Raw genomic sequence first — 19,305 nt, forward strand, 5'->3', positions numbered from 1 at the left:
ACATACATTTTCTCTTAGAACAAGTTTTTTTTTAATAGTAACAACACGGTAGCCTAATATATATTGTTTCTAACCAAGAAAATCCTGATACCAAATATGTTACCAGATACTAAATATGGATTATTTTCTGTATATGTAGAAAGTCTAGGAAAGCAGAATGGTGGCCAGTATTTCTGTTTAAGCAGGCCAAAATTAGCAGACAAAACTTTGGCAGCTTTGCACCTGTCATAGTACATACTCAAAATTCCCATGGTACTTTTGACTACAACAAAAATATTTTATACCAAATTGCTAAGAATTTGCTCAAACAGAGTCTTTCAATCTATAACTCTTATTTATTATAACTATATAATAAATAACACATATAACTCTCTCTCTCTCTCTCTCAACCTGCAGTTAGAACAAGCAAAATACAATTTCAGAGAAGCAATGGTCAATTAAATAATGAATGTCACACTGCCCTCATTTCATTGATTGTTCATAAAACCAGGAATTTTATGTGACCAGTACCTTAAGAAGCACTTTCTGTACAAATTTGCTCTTCCCATTTTCTTTCACTCATGGCTTCTGAGGAAGAAACTGAATGTTCAGCAGTAATGCTTGGTTCACATGTTTACACAGCTTTCCAGGGCCTTACCTAGTACTGGTACATGCTTTATTTGTAACTGGAAAGATACTGATAGGTGATGCGTTTTAAAACTGATATCAGCAAAAGTATCAGAAAAAGGAAATTATTCTGAAAGGGTCACTTTAAATGCCATCAGAAATGCTGATACTACACTTCTGATGAATTATTCTGGCAATTATTGGTACAGCAAAAATAGTGTGATGATGAAATAAATGCATCGTTCTATCCTTTTATTACAGATCTTACTACAATATAAAAGAGCAAGGACTTCACTGTATGGCTGAGATCAGTTGAAACAAAGCAGCCAGATTTCCCCCCAGTTTACCTCTGATGTAAGAATTATGTTAATTAATTAGATTCGATAAAAGGATTGTATGCACAGCTGCCCATAAAGCCCAATAATGACTTTATTTAACATGACACTAATGGGAGAGGAAATAATTGTATCTGTTAGTTATCTAGCTACTGTGCCAATTATACGTTATACAGCATGCATGCTAATTTTAATGTGGCTTATATTTTCTCTGCTTCCTCCTCACTTTGTTAAACCAGGAGGTGTGCAGATTATTATGCACTTCCACCTACAATCTTCTTCCTAAAAATTTGAAAGTTATGGCCCAAGCCTATGCAGATCTACTCAGAAGTAAGTCCCATAGTGTTTAATAGGGCCTACACTCAGGAAATTGTGAATAGGATTGTAGCCTTAGGGCCCAATCCTATTCAAATTTCCAGCACTGATGCAGCTACAATGCAATTCCGAAGAAAGGGAACAAATTGCTAATGTCAATGGGTCTCCTCATACCTTTGCCCCCTCTATGGCTGGAGCAAGTCCAAGGAAACAAAAGGGGCAAGTTAGGAGGCTCTGGAGGTGATACCATCCGGCATGTCACTAATGCTGGCATACACCCCTCCTACCTCCATCATGTCTACATCCCTTCCCCATCCGCCCACCCCGCCACCTGTCCACTCTGCCAACTTACCAATGTCAGTGGGGCCTCTCCTGGCTGCTGCCACACACAGGATACTCTTCAGCATCTGCAGTGGTGGCCTGGAAGCATAGGTATGTGCACTTCTGTAAAAACAATTACGAGTATAACATTGTAAAGCATACTCTGCTGCCAGAACATTAGTTCTGGTAGTGCAGCCCAAGTATAAGACTGAATTGTTGTAATTTTATTTGTAGCAGCTATTTATTTCAGTCCTGATCTCCACAGCATCATTCTTATTCTAACAGCATGTTTGTGAAGAGAAGAATGATAAAGTCCACCAAGTAAGTTATAATTCTTTCATACACCAACTTTTACCACTGAAAAGTTCACAAAGTGGGAAAGAATCATCTCCTTCACAGTCTGTTGCATACAATGCCTATGAAGATAGAGATTCCTTTTCCTCACCTGTGGCACCAGTGGTGCCATTTCCTCCATGCACAAAGGCTGTGGACACACAAACAGATCAGGAAAATGGAGTCTGCAGATCTAATAACAGAATAATACAAGGGTAGGCTTTCCAAGAAGTCTAGGAACACATTCTGCACTTTCTTCTTGTTCAGGTGGTTCTAGCATAACTACTAAGTGGCCAGTATAATGAAGATTATAGAATGCAATCCTTCAAGACGGCCTCTGGATATCAATAAAATTAGCTAGCTCTAACTTAGAGCCATGTACTGTTTCCAGATGAGGCATCCCATATTAGGTCCTTCAATCTAACAGGATGAAGATGAGCTGTATCTGTAGCTGTACAATGTGAATGGTGGCTTTCCTTCAGTGAGATCAAGGGAAAAGGAACTTGCTTTTTTCTGGACTTTTCTCGTGTTTTTTACAGCACTCAATTGGGATGTGGGGAAGCCACCTTCTGATATTCCTTTAAAAGTCCCAGCCTAGGCTCGACAATACTTTTAGACCATTAGTGACTAGATTCAGATTTACTTGAGAATTGTATCATTCAAAGGCCCTAAAAGATTAGTGCCTAAAGATAAGGTTTTATGAAGCCCTATCATTCGGGAAACCCTAAAGTATGCTCCTTGGGTTTATTGAAACTTGTCCTTCCTCATCCATTTTGTTTTCTAGTGCCACCACTGATCTGGCTGGCTGCACATTGGCTGCCAACCACATAGTAAGAGCAGGAAGACACCATGATTTTCAATACAATTCTTGGGAGCTTTGGCCTGGTTAGTTGGAAGCAAGGCTAAACTGAAGTCAGGCCTCCACCTCTGAATGGCGAACTCAGCCCTCAAACCTATGCCCATTGTCAGTGCACTAGAACTGATAAGAGGCACTCTTTCAAGTGGGTGCTCCTCTTTTTAGCAGGGGGAGAGTAACTAGCCCACCTCACCCTAGCAATGTCTTTTCTAGTGGCTGTCTACTGGTGTTCTTCTGCATCTTTTTAGATTGTGAGCCCCTTTGAGACAGGGAGCCATTAGTTATTGATTTTTCTCTGTAAACCGCTTTGTGAACTTTTAGTTGAAAAGCTGTATATAAATAACAATAACAATAATAATAGGAGTAAATGTCAAAAAAACCGTAATTTGTGCATTTCCCAGACTACAAAACAGGAATAGAGCAGACTGTTTCCAGATATGTGAGATGAGAGATCAGACCTTCCAAGGCAAATTCTGAATTTTTATTCTGTATTTCCTCCAAGGAACCATACACAGGGTGTCACTGTTGCACTCTACCCATTTATCCTCATAGCACTCTACCCCTGTGAGGTAGGTTAGGCTGAGAAAGTGGGATGGGCCCAAGGCTAACTAGTATGTGGATATTCAGAACCAGGTCCCTCTGGTCCTCCTTCAGTTACATCCTCAGACAGGGCTGAAAACGAAAAATAAAGGAAACATACACCATAGTCAGGGTGACCAGATGTCATAACTGCAAAAGAGGACAAGGCATCCCAAAATGTAGGACATCCAAGAAAAGTGTAGGACATGACAAAATAAAAGCTAACAACACTTGTATATTGATTTCACGTGGTTAATTTAAACACTATATTACTTATTTTTTAAAACTATATTACATACAATTTATTACGTAGAATATTAATTACAAGAAAGCAATGTGCTGCCTTCATGGGCCCACTCACAGGGATCAGGAGGACATTTCTCTTCCAGGACACGAGACTAAAAGAGAGGACATGTCCTGGAAAAAGAGAGCGTCTAGTCACCCTGACCACAGTGACCTTTTCACAGCCCTTCCCCCCCCTTTTAGGAGTCACTGACTAACTGCTGTCTGAGGGATGCTGCAAGTCTACCAGGGAACTTAGGGTCCCACCCTATCCAATTTCCCAGTGCTGGTGCAGCCACAATGCATCCCCCAGGTAAGGGAACGACCTTGAGGAGGCCTCCGTGGCTGCCCCTCCACCACAAGCTGCAGTGCAAGCCCCATTGGCAGAGCTGGATAGGACTGGGCCCTGAGGGCCGTTCTGCCAGGGCTCCTGTGCGTAATAATGGCTGCACAGCAGGCAGAAGTGCAGGAGGGAAGGCGTAGCATCCCAACACGAAGGGGCCATGGAGGGTCAAAGGTGCAGCTTGTAGTGCTCCTGGTAGCAGGCCGGGCTACTCCCTCCTGCTCCTTCCTCAACTCTCCACCCACATTCAGTCTGTGCCTCACCAGCTGCTGCTGTGGCCGTCCTCCAGCCAGCCAGGGCGCCCCTCAGCCAGCCAGTGCCACTGCCCTTCCCGCCCACGCTCTGCTCCCGCGCGCCCTCCAGGTGCTGCGCCCTGGCGCACGCGCTCCCCGCCTTGGCTGCCGCTCCTTCCCTGGCGCGCACGCTCTCCCCGCGGGTCCCTCTCCCGGTGACGTGAAGGGGCGCGCGGTGGCAGCACCTCCCCGCGCGCTGCTTAAAAGAAGAAGAAAAGAGGGAGCGAAACATGAGAGCCCCAGTGAGCGCCCGCGCCCGCCGGCCGCAGCAGACGAGGCACCCCCGCGGCAGCCAGGCTGTCCTCGCCAAGTTGCATGGAGCGGCGCGCCGCGTCTGGTGCCTCCAGCCGCCTCCTCGCGACGCACCGGCCAGGGAAGCCTTCGGGCCAGCACTAGTTGCCGCCGCCGCTCTTGCGCCACGCCCTCGCGCAACTGCCCCGCTGCATCCTCCCCTTGCGCTGCCCGGGTCCACGTGCGGCGAGGGCGACTCCTCCGCGGCTCCTCGCCACCCACCCGCTCCGGAGCGCCCTCTTTCCCCGGCTCGGGCTGCTGGGTTGCCTCGGGATTGTGTCACTCTCCACCCCCTCCCTCCCGGCATGGTGGGGCTGAAGATGCTCCCGCTGAAGCTGCTGCTGGTGGCCGTGGTGCTCTGCTTCTTCGAAGGGGACGCCAAGTTCGGGGAGAGCGGGGGGGCCAAGCGACGGCGCTGCTTGAACGGCAGCCCTCCCCGGCGCTTCAAGAAGCGGGAGCGCAGGCTGATGCTGCTGGAGCCCCCCAACGGAGGGGAGCTGGTGTGCCGGGGCTTCTACCCTCGCCTCTCCTGCTGCCCCAGGGCCGAGGGCCAGGGCTTCCTGCGCATCGAGAACAAGGTCGGCGCCACTGCGTTGGGGAGCTGGAGTTGGGCTGGGGGCAGGGGGGGGGACTCACCTGGATGAGGCTGATCTGCTTTGGAGTTGGAATTGGGCTGGGGGCGGGTGGCAGGGCAGGGGGGGTCACCTGGATCAGACGGATCTGGTTTGGGGCTGGAGTTGGGCTGGGGGCGGGTGGCGAGGGGGTCCACCTGGATGAGGCGATCTGCTTTGGAGCTGGAGTTGGGCTGCGGGCGGGTGGCGGGGGGCTCACCTGGATGAGAAGGATCTGGTCTGGACGCAGTGTCCTTCCTCTTGATCGGGACGAATCCTCCCCTCCCACCAGGCAGACAGGTGTGGAAAGTGCAGGTAGCGGGGAAGCGCCCACGGAAGGAGACGCCTCTGGGGCGCCCCTTTCACGTATGGATGTTTTGGGGAGCGACACAGTGCTTCACATTGATGGAGTGAGGCGGGGGGGGGGGCCTTCGGCACGACGATCGCTTTCACAGGACCTCCAAGGAGCTCAGGTGGCACTGCTTGCAGCCCCCCGAGAGGGACGAGCGTTTCTGGCTCTTCTCCTGGGATGGGCAGGAGGGATGGTGAACGCGCGTTACTTGAGGAACACGCGTGTGTGTGTGTGTGTGAAGGATGCTCCCTCGAGCTGCCTGGTCGCTCTCTGCAGCTGCCAGTCAGTCGGTTACGTCGTGGTTGGAACCCAGTGGGGCGCCTGGAGCCCCGAAAGCGCTTGTGCCACGCGCGGTGCTGTACAAGGGTTGGGCTCCCGAGAGCAAGCCCTGTCCTTCTGGTCTTCAGAAGGCAAGGCAAGGCAAGGCAAGGCGCGGGACGGCGTTCCTGGAAGACCCGCTGGGCAGACGGTCCCACCTGGAAGAGAGCAGAAAGCAACTCTCGAGTAGCCAACAGGTAGCATCGCGCCCGGGCTGGGGGGAGGGAGCTGCCAATGAAGCCTGGAGGGCTTTCTTGGAAGAAGTCCTTGCGCCTGGCAGCAGCAGCCAGGCTGGGAAGGAAGGTGGCCGTGGTTTCCCGTTTATTTTTCCTGAGGGTAGAGAAGTGTGTGCACGATTCTCTCCACTTGTTTGGGCAGGAAACTCCCGAGCTAGCAGATGGTGATTTGGACAGCAGATGATGCCAGGACGCTGCAAACTTTTTACGAGTTCTTCTTCCACCGATTCAGCCAGTCCTTTGCAGAGCAAGGGGGGAAGAGGTGGGAGCCGAGCCCACAAAGCTGGAACCCATAGCAAACCGAGGTTGGGAAATGCATGCTGAGTGGTCGCCCCACCGACCCTCCCCACTGAAAAAGGCAGAGGGTGTCTCCTAGCCCTCCTTGCTTTTCATTTCTCAACTTCGCAGACCATTGCAAAGTTGGATGGAGTTGTATGGGAGGAGAGAGAATTTTCCTGAGTTAGACCCCCATGGAATTGTTACAAAGGCTGATATTCAGAGGTTTTCAAGCAGTGTGCTGTGGCACATTGGTGTGCTGCGAATGGTCTGCAGGTGTGCTGCTGGAGTTAGGGGAAGGGTCATTTTATTAGTAGGGCCAATGGGGGTGTGAGCCCTCCACTACCAGCATGTCAATTGCCAAAAAATGTAGGGTGTGCCTTGACAATTTTAGCACCTTGTCAGTGTGCCGTGAGATGAAAAGGGCTGAATATCACTGGAATAAGGAGAAGGTTTGCTTTCCAGAGCCCTGATATGCTAAGTTTTCAGACTGTTTGGATCAGAAGCGCAATATGTAATGCTGGCTCTGGGGAGGGCAGCATGATAAATAAATGTAATTGAAAATCCCTGCACGTGAAATAAACAATCAGGTGTCTTTCTCACTCTCCCCCCCTCCCACCCCTGCCAGCATTTAGGTTTAATTAAGAATTCCTCTGTTACAACACTGCAGTTGTCAAGGTCTGAGAGTGTCTTGGAAAACTTGTGTTTCAGTCTTTCTGGCTCAAGCATAATAAAAAAAAATACCCAGCCTGAATCGAATTTTTATGCTCAGTTCACGGTAGATTTCACTCCATTCTCATGTAAACAGCTTCTACGAATCAACATATGTGTCTGGGTGGTATCTCTCACTTTGTTTTGTAACAAAAAGCCATATTGCATCATTTAATTTGCTCAAGTCATGCAAATAGGGAAAAAATCAATAGGACAAAAAGGGGTCGACTTATCCTCCTCCCCACTAAAGTGCCTGCCCACACACAGAGTCTTGTTGCTTATGGCAAAAGAATAACAACAACACCATTGTGTTTGTTGGTTGGTTTGCTAATGGGTGAAACTGGAGAACATCATTCTCCTTCAGTCTCCAGCTCTGTCCAAATGTTCGTGCCTTTTGAGGGAGCATTTGTCCTGTCGCCACTATTCCCAGATGAGGGAGAGCTGCTGTCTTTGCTGCAAGGATTCTATTCTTACCAGATTCTTACCAGATGCAGCAGGAGTTTGGGTGGATATTTTCTCCGCATGTTTGGCCAGAGGTAGTGTCAGTAAAGCTCCTGTGTGGTAATTGCATTAAACTACACACTAACTATATTCAGATAACTTCCTAAAGGCTCTAACCAAAACCCGCAAATGCCAGAGTAAAGCGGGGGGGGGGGGGAATGTCCTTAGTTTACCCTGTTAGTAATATCTAGCCATGGTGGAGCAGCAGCATCTGCTATGTGAACTCACAAGAGGCCCCTGCAATAAACAAGCTCTGTGTAATGAATTAAAGGTGAGATATATTTCAAATAATTCCTACATTTTGAGGAGCTTATGAAGCATGATCTCTTGGTGTCATTTGTATCTGAAAACTCCTTATTTTCCTTTCTTTTGTGGCTGGTAAGGTTTAAAAACTTTTACTGAAGCACATGGAGTTAGCATATACCATAATATGTATTGTCCTTTGCCATGCCATTCATATCCACAGCTGTAATCTCATTTAAAACTTGTTTTGTAAACTTGCAAAATAGAGTTTATTTTGCAAGTTTACAAAATAAGTGAACAAAAGTTAAGAATTTAAGAACAGCCTCACTGGATCAGGCCATAGGCCCATCTAGTCCAGCTTCCTGTATCTCACAGCGGCCCACCAAATGCCCCAGGGGGCACACCAGATAACTAGAGACCTCATTCTGGTGCCCTCCCTTGCATCTGACATAGCCCATTTCTAAAATCAGGAGGTTGCACATGCACATCATGGCTTGTAACCCGTAATGGATTTTTCCTCCAGAAACTTGTCCAATCCCCTTTTAAAGGCGTCCAGGCGAGACGCCATCACCACATCGTGTGGCAAGGAGTTCCACAGACCAACCACACGCTGAGTAAAGAAATATTTTCTTTTGTCTGTTCTAACTCTCCCAACACTCAATTTTAGTGGATGTCCCCTAGTTCTAGTGTTTCTCTTTTACATTTCAGCAGTTGTTCTCTCAGATTTCATTTCTGGCATGGACAGTTTAAAAAAAATGTGCCACTTCTGACGCGCACAGGACACATAGTGGGTGGTTTGTCACGCAAAATGCATACAGTCGATTAAGAGATGGCAGACTCAGAACAGGGTACTCTGGAAAAGTTCCAAGAAGCACGTTCATATGTCTTTGAAGTGACACTGCACTTACCATAGATTCATCCACAGACAAGGGTGAGGGTCTGAAGGAATAGGTGTTTCAGCAGTTTTAGAAAGTAACCAAGCGTACTCAGCAGACGTTTCTAATTCCAAATAGCTTCTTGGGTTAAGACTACATTTGTCAGCCCTCAGGCAATTTTGTGATCACATTATTGATCTCTATAACGGAACATCCTGCCAGACTCTTAAGTACTGCCAAGCAGCAACGGCAAACACTGCACAGACATGAGATTACACATTCTCCCTTAATCACTCTCATTTTTTCTTTTACATGATGTCATTGACATTTTTCCCATATCTTCTGGGGCTTTGTATTATGCTCTGTTCATCATTCAGTTACCTAAACTCATAAGCAAGTAATGCCATCCCAAAGATTAGTGGTTTGTTCTGTGTGTGTGTGTAAAGTTTGCTTACAGGCTGTCAAGCACAGTGATCTTCTCTACCTTAGATGGTTTCACAGCCAAGACTGTCAGGGAATGGGGTGAAAAGTAATTGTTTTCAAGTGTGCCCTTTTACAATCATTTGTTTGCTCTGGCTCTTTCTTCAACAAAAGCTATTGTTGAACACATCCAACTAAACAAATAACTCATCTTGGGTCCCTTTAACAGCTGCCTTGGTACAATGATCTATTTAAATGGTGTTCAAAAATTGAAACTGAACTCCTTCATGACATAATCTACTACTATAGTACCAAAGAAGCATATGTTCCCAAACTAGTAGCTGAATAGCCTCACAGGCATTCTGTTTTAAGAAATAATGACTTGAATACCAAGTACTGCTTGATGGTACCTTTATTTCTCTGTAACTTCGGTACCATTTACCTGCTTAAAGCCATCCAAAATTATGCAGGCAGTATATTGTCCTTTGTAAAGCTGGAAGAAATTATATCCTTTTCTGATTATTCCATCTTGCTCTTTATTTAATAAAATTAAGCCAGATTTGTAAACTACAAATAGGTTCTCAGTTACTAGGTTCTTGTCTGTTTACTTTACCTGCCCTTTCCAGATCTCACCTTACTACAGGTAGTGATTAAAAAATGAGGTTACATATGTCATAGATTGGTCAGCAGGAGGCATAATAATAGCTAAGGCTGCAATCCTAAGCCTACTTACATGGGAGTAAATCCTACCGAACTCAATGGGCCTTGCTTCTGAGTAAACATGCATAAGATGTAAGAAACTGCTGGAATAGTTTCTGGAAGCATATGCATTTCTCACAGTGGCCAATAGCCACTACAACTCCATGGTTTCAAATACAACTTTTGGAAACAGCAAGTCAGTGCATTTTTAGCACCTTTTAAAATATCCTGACATACTCATTCATTGTGTTTTGGGGTACATTTGTCCTACAATATTCATGCTGTCACACCTAGGACCAGTTTGCCAGTTAGAGAAACCAAGAACAGCAGCCCAATCCTGAGCTGCCCAGGGCGCCCAGGCTTGGCGGCACCGAGAACGGCTGTTGCCAGATCCTGCACACCCCGGGCTACCATGAGAGGTGCCTCGGGAGAAGGGAATTTTCATCCCCTTTCCCCGGGTAAGGTAAGCAGCCCCGCAAAGGAGATCACTTTACGAGGTAAAGGCACTCGTGTAGCTCCGCGGACCAGCCTCCCTCTCTCCCCCAGGCACGCCTCCAGCCCACCCCCTCCCCACGTCACGCTTTTGTGTTACACCTTCCCCCGCCCTCTCTCCGCCCCATCCAACCTCCCCCCTCCCTAGAATGTCTCCTCCCCGTCCCCGCCCCTGCTTACCATGCCACAGCATGGCGAGACTGCCAAGACGGGAGACTGCCAAGCCGTAGAGGCTGGGCAACCGCCCCGCACTAGGCCAGCACCAGCCAGCACTGGGCTAGCACAGGTGGGAGCCCGACGGTGAAGCTCGCAAATGTGCCTTACGGAGCTGTGCCGCCGAGCACAGGATTGGGCTGTGAGTGGGGTGTACAGTAACTGATACATCAATCTGACACATAGGAGAATATGTCCAGTCTGTGATGCCAAGGCAGCATAGAATACTATACATACTACTTGTAATGTAAGGCATACTCACATAGATGCAGGTGGTGGGTGTGATGGGGGGCCAGTGCACAGCTTTACCCCAAATCCTCCAGCAACTTGGCATTTGCAATGGCTATGGTACAAGTTAAGAAAGTAAAGGGAAACCTCAATAGCAAAAAATGATAACTTCCTTTGACCCTTACAGCCCAATCCTGAGCTTCCTGGCACCAGCTGGAGCAGTGGTGTCAAAGCAGATACTGCTGTATCCAGTGGACGCTGGGAACCAGTTGGAGGTCCCCTTGGGGGAAGCCCCAAGTCCCTCAATGGGGCTTCCCAGGATTACACCAGCAAAATAGCTGGCGCAGACTTGAGAGAATCCATGTCAAGCCTTCTGGCCCGACATGGAGTTCAGGATCCATTGGAACAGAGCTCTGCCAATCCCACCCTCCTGCCTCTCCGGTTTCTCTCCCCGCACCCTCAGTTCACCTGTCCCCCAGAGACCGCACCGCCACCTGGCGGTCATACTTACCCTTGGCAGTGGCACGCCCTCCTCTTGCCAGCTCTGGGTCCGGTACCTGACTGGTGCAGGCCCAGCACTGGTGCTCCCTACTCTGAGGGTACCAAAAATGAGCTTTATCACATGATGATGGTACCCAGTGCCAGCACTGGGCCAGTTTGGGCCCTTAAATATCCAATGTGCGATTGTGATGCTGTAGCATACAGTAAAACACAAGGACTGGAAGAGGAGAATTATTTGTCTTGAGAAGCAAACAAACAAACAAAAAACACTCTTGTGATAACCCTGATAATCTGTAACAGTGGCTCTTTGCAAAATGTTGCAACTAGCCCTTACTACATGCATTAACCTGTTTTTTTACAGACCACTTATCTTAGTTGTAGACAGATAATGCATATTTAAATTATGTAATGATATTACATTGTTAATTTCTGGTCTATGTTATTATGTGACTTGCACCCTTATAATCACTCATTTGGAAGAATATGGAATTGACTTTTTTGGAACTTACTTATATGTCATGGTATAGAACTGGAGTGTAAAGTTTTTATCCTAAAGACAGTTACATGGAAATATGTTCCTTTCAAATAGAATCTACTTCTAGTGTGGTTAATGAGCTTAGGATCATATTGAAAATCACATCTCCAGTTCCCATACTGCGGAGCTATTCAAACTGGGGTGTTGCGACACCCCAGCCTGACAGCCCTGGCCTCTGCTCCCTTAAGGGGCCGGGGCAGGGGAAAGGCAGTGTCAGGGTTCCCCTGACTTACCTGGGAGCAGAGCCACCCAGGAGCCAGCCCCAAGGCTGTGCAGCAGCAGCAGCGGGAGGAAGGAACCTGCCTTAGCCCCCACAGCTTACAGGGGAAATGGAACCACAGGGCTGTCACAGGCAGATCCTCATACCCGCCGGGAGGGCAGTAACGAGGCCAGAGGGGACTAGCCTGCAGACCCCTGGGAGCAAGTTATGGCGAGCCACGACCGGGCACTCAGTGGCAAACCTGGCCTGTTGCTGAGCCTGGTGCTGAGGCCGCGACCAAACCAGTCCCTGACCAGCTGGGTGGGCCTCTGGCTGATGGCATGAAGCTCCAGGGCTTGCCTTTGTCCCCTTGCCTACCAGTCTGCAAGGACAACACCACCCACAAGCCTAGTCCACTCCAGAGGTGAGGGGGTGGACAGCAGTCCCTGCAGCCTGGCTGACAGGTGGAGCAGGAAGGAGAGCCACAGGTGAGAAGTGGGAGGAAAGGCTCAGGTGGCCAGCATTACAACCCTCACAGGGAGAAAGGGGCAGAGCCTAAAGGGACTGGTCTCCAGTATAAACCCCAGCCCGGCCAGGGATGAAGGCAGAACTAGCTAGGCTACTGGCTGGAGCACATGCAGGCTAGCCTATGAGCCAAAGCAGCCTGGGGCTGGGAGAGTCCCAGATGATGGAGAAGGACCTGGGTGATACAACCCCCTTCCTCCACAACCCTGCTGAGGCCACCTGGGCCAGGTTGATATTGCTGGAGCCAGACCTTGAGGTGCTCCGCTGCTGCCTCCAGCAACAAAAGGGGTCTCCCATGTCCCTATGTCCCAACAGGCAGTGACGCAATCCCCAGGATCATGTCACTAAGGGGGGGCTGCAGGGACTGGGATGCAATTGCCAGTCCCTGCAGCAGCCTTCCTGGGGTGCGGGGAGCGCTGCACGAGCATCTGCAGTGCTCCCCAGTCTTCTAAAAGTGAAAGTGAAGCGATCGTGCTGCACCTCCACAAAACCGGAAGTGAGAGCTATCACTCTGCTTTCATTTTTGGAAGGCTCAGGAGCCCTGCAGGAGCCCTGCAGCACCCTCAACAGGCTGCTGCAGGGACTGGTGATTACATCCCAGTCCTTGCAGCCCCCCTTGGCAATCCCCAGGATTGCATCACTGCCTGCCCCCGCTGCCTCCCTCCCCTCCCTTGCAAGGATTTATTGCTGTCTTCAGACTCCCTGAGAGTTTGAAAACCCGCAACCATACTGGATCATCTAGAAGTAGTCCTCTGGTTGGAATTCCCTGCTAGCCAATGAGGGTTTGGTAGACAAACTGCCACACAAGTGATTGCTTCATAACCAGGGAAGGAGAATTCCCATCATTACCTTTTTAAGACTGGGAGATTGTGGTGGGGGTAGTAAGTGCCTCGATCAGCACTATGCAAGCTGTCCATTGCAATTTGTCTCTCCTCACTGCAAACTCCTTGTCTTAAGTTGATTTTAGATGAAGAATGAAAAGATCAGAGAATCCAGTGGAGTTGCTGCCGTGATCCCTCTGAAAGATTGCACCCCAGATGCAATCTTTTGCCCAGATGTCCAAGCTGTAAATTTGTTAAGGACTCCCACTATCCAATTCTGTCCCCCACCATTGGAGCTGATGCAGCCATTCTGGCTCACCTTAGGCTGCATCCAATGTGGGGGGGGGGGAGAATCTGATAGCCAGATGTCCTGTAGTGCAACATCCTGATAGGAGCGGGGCCCAAACAAGTAATTATAAATATTTGAATTCTTCAAAAGTTACTGTTGAATTTGCATTGACTATCATCTCTTGGTCAGAACCATTTGCAAAAGCTAATTCGTTTTTAATGGTAAATTTTGACGTGCAGAAGCTCATAATGGCACTGCTCATAGCAATGTGCCAATAAAACTACAGTGGATACAACATAAAAATCAACTTAAAATTTTTTCATTAGAGGTGTTTTCTTCTCTTGCCACTTATTCCTACTTTGAAAATTATAATACTACAGGTGGGACCTCCATATCCATGGATTATCTATCTGCAAATCTGACTTAACACTGGTCTCCCAGACCCGCATTGACCCAGATTTGGCCCAACCTAAACCCTCTAAAGGTGACCAGAGCTGTGCTCCACTGCCTCTGTGGGCTTCAAAATGGCCGATACGGCCAAAAAAACACAACTTAAACAAACAACTTAAAAGACATAAAAACAAGGGAAACCGGAAGTAGCTTTTTTTTGGCCCTAATGGCCATTCTGACCTCCGCAGAGGCCATGGGCAGACATGCACAGCCTCTGTGGGCTTCAGGAAGCCCTTTGGAGGCAACCGGAGCATAGTTTCAGACACCTTCTGAGAGTTTAAAGGGCCAAAACCATAGATTTGCTTATCCGTGGATTTTTGTATCCACCGGGGGGGGGGTGTCCAAGAATGGATCCCCTGCAGATACTGAAGCCCCACCTGTACATTCAAAGTTCTAGCTCAGCAATTTTCAGCATTGGTGTCCCGTGCATGGTCCAGAGGTGTGCAATGGGAGTTTGGGGGAGGGTCATTTATTAGTAGGACCATTGTAGAATGTGAGCCCTTCGTTGGCATGTGGTGTGCCGTGTCAGTTGTAAAAAAACTGATAGTGTGCCTTGTCAATTTTAGCACCTTGTCAGTGTGCCGTGAGATGAAAACGGTTGAAAATTGCTGGTCTAGCTCATTTCATCCCTAACTCTTGGAATGGATTGCAATATTTTAAAACAAATGTAAAAACAATTTTCCAGATAAATATAAAAGATATACTAGTCTTCTCACCTAGGCATGTTTATTTTGAAGTAAGTCTCACTGTATTCTGAGACTTACTTCTGAGGGTAGAACATACCCTAACATAGCATGAGTTGTAAAAAGTCTCTCAAGCAACCCTTGGGGTTATTGTTCTTGGGAAAAACAAAGGCCTAGAATTAACTTATGCCCCTAGGTTAACTTCTCACTTTGCCTCCTCCTGAACCTGATGCTGTCAGCCATGGCCTTTTTTCAAGTTTCAGAAGTAATATCTAAGCATTCCTACTGATGACATCACTGCTCCTGCTGTAGGACAAGTTCTGGAACTCCACTTCCTCTCCCAGCTCTTCCTTAACTACACCCTTGATGCTAATGCAACAAATGGACTCAGACACGTAATATGGTTTTATAACATTTAGGCCGCTACCTCTGGGACTGTTCCCTATTAATCCTAGAGGTGTATGTGTTTATGTTCTGGCACCTTGAGTGAATTTTTTACCAAGTACAACTGCCTAGGGAAATGCATGCTGCTACCTAGAAGCAAACGTAGCAGCTACATCTTGGTCCAGTGATCTAGGAGTCAGGCATACTATATGCACAGTTCTGCAGAAACTGTTACCGTGCAGATGCCCAATCTCATCTGATCTCGGAAGCTAAGCAGGGTCAGGCCTGGTTAGTACTTGGATGGGAGACCGCCTGGGAATACTGGGTGCTGTAGGCTTATACCATAGTCTTTCGAGACTGAAGGTTGCCAACCAGAAAACTATGTCTAATGTGAGAAGTTGTCCATCTCTGAGTCTTTGTTGTGTACTGATCATATCTTTAAATGTTTCCTTCTTTTTGGCTTAGTTTGTGGCACTCTCTCCTGCTCTGGTGTAAAACTGACATGGCAGCCTATATCCACATCTGAGCTCATCATGTGTCCTTCCCCATCTATGGCTCCCTGCCTGGTCTTGGACAGCTGCATTTTCTCTCTCTTAGGCTCTGACTTCTTTTTTTCCCCCCACAGCAGCTAATTAGACTCTCTTCTCCATATGCTGCTGTTCTTGGGGCCTAGCCTGGTATCAGTGGCTGCCTATACAATCCACACACACACATACACAACCCCGGGGAGGGAATGGGAAGCTTGATGCTAGCTGAAGGTGAAAGTACAGATACCTCTTAAAGCTATTAAGAATGCAGTACTGTAAATTCTCATATCCTTTCCTAATCTAGGAGGTATGCATTTTGTGGACTTTTGCTAACAAACCCAGGGGTATGTGAGCAGCTCCTCCATGTGTTATTTCTTAACACTGATGGCACAGAAGAAGTGTAGGTAAGCAAAAATATACGAAGGAGCTGCCCACAAGGATGGGTACTAAAGGCACATCTAGCCAACACAAATTCTAGAAATTGGAATTGCTGTGTCATATCCTTATAGTTCATACAAGCAGAATTATTTAGCTCATGCTAAACCAAGAATTATTTTAGATAGAATTTGGTCTCTTGCTCTGCTTTATGCTTGGAACAGCCTCCTGGAAAACTGTGTGGCTCATCTTTTTCTTACTTTCTCCAGATCACTTTTGAAAATCTTCCTTTTCTCTGGAGACTTTGGCACAGTCCCTTACAGTGCAGTGCTAGGTATGTCTGCTCAGAAGTAAGTCTCATTGTTTTCAGTAGAGCTTACTCCCAGGAAAGTGTATATAAGATTGCAGCTGGGCAACCCAACCCTAACTAACCCCCCCCCCCCAATGCAGCCATACCATTAGAGTGTTGCTGTATCCTGAGAGGGAACAGGCCTCGAGGTAAGGGAATGATCCTTGGGGTTTGAAGGGTTTGATCCTTGCCTTGGGATAAGCCCCTGATTCCCCAATAGGTCTACTTGGACCTGCACCAGCTCTTTTGCAATTCTGAGTAGAGCCAGGGAGGTGGCTCAAGGCCAGAAAGGGGGATAGGATATAGGCGGAACTGCCACTGCTGCTAACTGCCCCTTCCAGACCTTGACACCCCTGCCCCATCTCTGCTCCTGTTACCACCTCGTCGGTTGTCAAAAGTTGGTGGTGGTTGGTTGACAACCAAATTTGCAGTTGACATCAAAGTTTTCAGGATGGTGAAATCGTAAACAGACTATAAAAAGGTCCAGAACAATCTCTCCAAATTTAGTGAATAGGAATAAAATGGCAGATGAGATTTAGTATAAATAAGTACATATTGTGCACTGGGGCATAAAACCTTAATTTCATATATTCAGTGGTGGATCAGAATTAGCTGTAGCTATCCTGGAAATATATTTTGGGCATCATGGCAGTGATGGCATGGCATGTTCACTGAAAACAAAATCAATGTGTTGTGGCTGTGAAAATATGCAAACCCAATCTTAGAACTATTTGAAAAGGGATTGAAAACGACATCACATAATGTAATACAGTGCTGGCACGAGGTTGCTGCTGGCCTTGGGGCAAAATCCTGACATGGGTTCCCCATGGCACTCTCACTTGCTCCCTGGTGGGTCTTTGGACACTATGGGCCCAGTCCTGTCCAACTCTCCAGCACTGATGCCGCTATGCCAGCAGGATGTGCACTGCATCCTGTGGTGGTGAACGGTCACGGAGTCTTCCTTAAGGTAAGGGAACATTTGTTCACTTATGTCACGTCTGCATTGGCACTGGAAAGAATTGAGCCCTACCATCCCTGCTGGTGCTTTAGAACATTAGAAAAGCCCTGCTATATCAGGTCAAATTGGGTGCATCTAGTCAAGTATCCTGTTTTCCACGGTGGCTCACAGCTGCCGCTGTGAAACCCACAAGCAGGAGAGAAAGGCATAGTTTACTCCTTCCATTGCTATCCTGCAATAGGTACTCAGAGGTATACAACTGCTGAACTCTCAGGTAGGATAGCACCATCATGGCTTGTAGTAATTGATAGACATATCTTCTATGAATTCATTCAAGTCCCTGTTGAAATCATCCAAGACCATCACTGTGTTTTTTGCAACATACGATAGAGCTGAAGGAAAGTATAGTTTTCTAAAGTAAGTCATTATTATTACTGAGCAAATGCTTTAAAATGTCCTATAGTTAAGAGACCAATCCTGTGGTCACTCTTCACTACTGGAACTTGTGTTCTAGCAGCACAGGACTCGTACTGGTGATGCAAAAACTGGGCTGCTGTTGCGCACCTCTGGCCCACTGCCAGAAATGGGCAGCAAAGCATGTCATGTGCAGGAAGGGGGAAGGCCAGGATAGTTTTGGGAAAGATCAGGGGAAGACAGTGGTTGGGAATGGAGAGGGAGGGGTTGGATCTCAGAAGCACCACGTCTTATCCCTTCTTTCTCAAGCCACCCAACTCCTTTTACTCTTCGGATGTACACTAGCAAAACGGCTGGTGTATGTCCAAGGAGACTCATAGGTGATCAGATAGCCTATTGTGGGGTAAGTTAAAAAAATGTTTTTTAAATATTAAAGAATGTGTTTTTTTTAAGTATTAGTAAATATTTTTACTTACTTGTTGCAGACCACTTGATTGCCCCTCCCACCATTGGATGCAGCACACACACTGTCAGTTTCGCTGTATTGGCTCCAATGGTAGGGAATAGGTCTGAGTACTAAATGAGGTACCCTTATGCTAAGATCATCCCAGTGACTTCAGAGCAGTTTCATTGGCACAAATGCATTAAAGCCACTGACTGTGTAATTACTTAGCACAATGAATCACACTCTCTGATCTAATTTGACACCAATTCAAATTACCAAGTTATGTGATCTTCAACAACCCAGGAAAAAGTGATGAATCCAAAATTATGTTGATGAACTGTGGTATCTTGGTACAACCATGATAAAATATCCACTAATTATGGGCTGAATATAAATTGAATGTAGTGAAAGAGCTGAATTTGGCATAGACAACATTTGAGTCAAGCAGAATGAATGGAGTAATGTAGCGAAAAATTGCTGCACTCTTTCCAAAAGAACATACTCCATGGTCTGAACAACACTAATAAGTGTTGAATATCAAGTTGATTCTTGGTTGTAAAATTTCACAGATTGCAGAATATTATTGGGACATTATCCACATTAATCTTTTTTTCTCAAGGAAAATCAAGAATAATAAGGCATACATGAGCATGCATAAATCATAAATCAGTGCATAAATCAGTGACTGTAGAAAGTTCCATGTAGTTCCCAAGGTTACAAAACTTGCAACATAAGAAGACATAGTCCTGAGAGTTCCATACCCACTTCAAAATTAGTCAGTAGGGAAATGTTAGCATACTTTTAAATAGCTTAACATATGCAAATAAACTATAGTCTCCCCCCCTTCTCACTGGGAAAAGTACATAATTGAAGTAGGAATGCCTGTGAAGCACATTCTGCCTTGTGATTCAACTAAGGTACTTTGTTTCTGCACTGTCCAATGAACACTTGAGACAACAGATATGGGAGAAAAGGCAACTTTATTTCATGTTACCAAGAGAAGCAGAGGCTGAGACCTGCAGCATCCGAGGCAGCAAAAGCCCCTGTGGTGCGGGGAGGGACCTCTGGGCGGTACCAGAAACCTCTGCCCCCAGGCGGGCATGCACCCGACTCCAAGTCGC

The 19,305-nt window shown here is 47.0% G+C and overlaps 1 protein-coding gene across 1 annotated transcript in view; it reads left to right on the forward strand.

The window, feature by feature from the left end:
• The first annotated feature begins 4,859 nt into the window (after window positions 1-4,859).
• The window catches only part of HHIP (hedgehog interacting protein), a 104,620-nt gene continuing 90,174 nt past the window's right edge, over window positions 4,860-19,305 (forward strand). The window contains exon 1 of the mRNA XM_066632522.1: window positions 4,860-5,132. Coding sequence (XP_066488619.1) covers window positions 4,860-5,132 — 273 coding nt within the window. The remainder of the gene's footprint in view (window positions 5,133-19,305) is intronic.

This window comes from Tiliqua scincoides, chromosome 6, assembly GCF_035046505.1.
Source record: "Tiliqua scincoides isolate rTilSci1 chromosome 6, rTilSci1.hap2, whole genome shotgun sequence".
Taxonomy (NCBI): Eukaryota; Metazoa; Chordata; class Lepidosauria; order Squamata; family Scincidae; genus Tiliqua; species Tiliqua scincoides.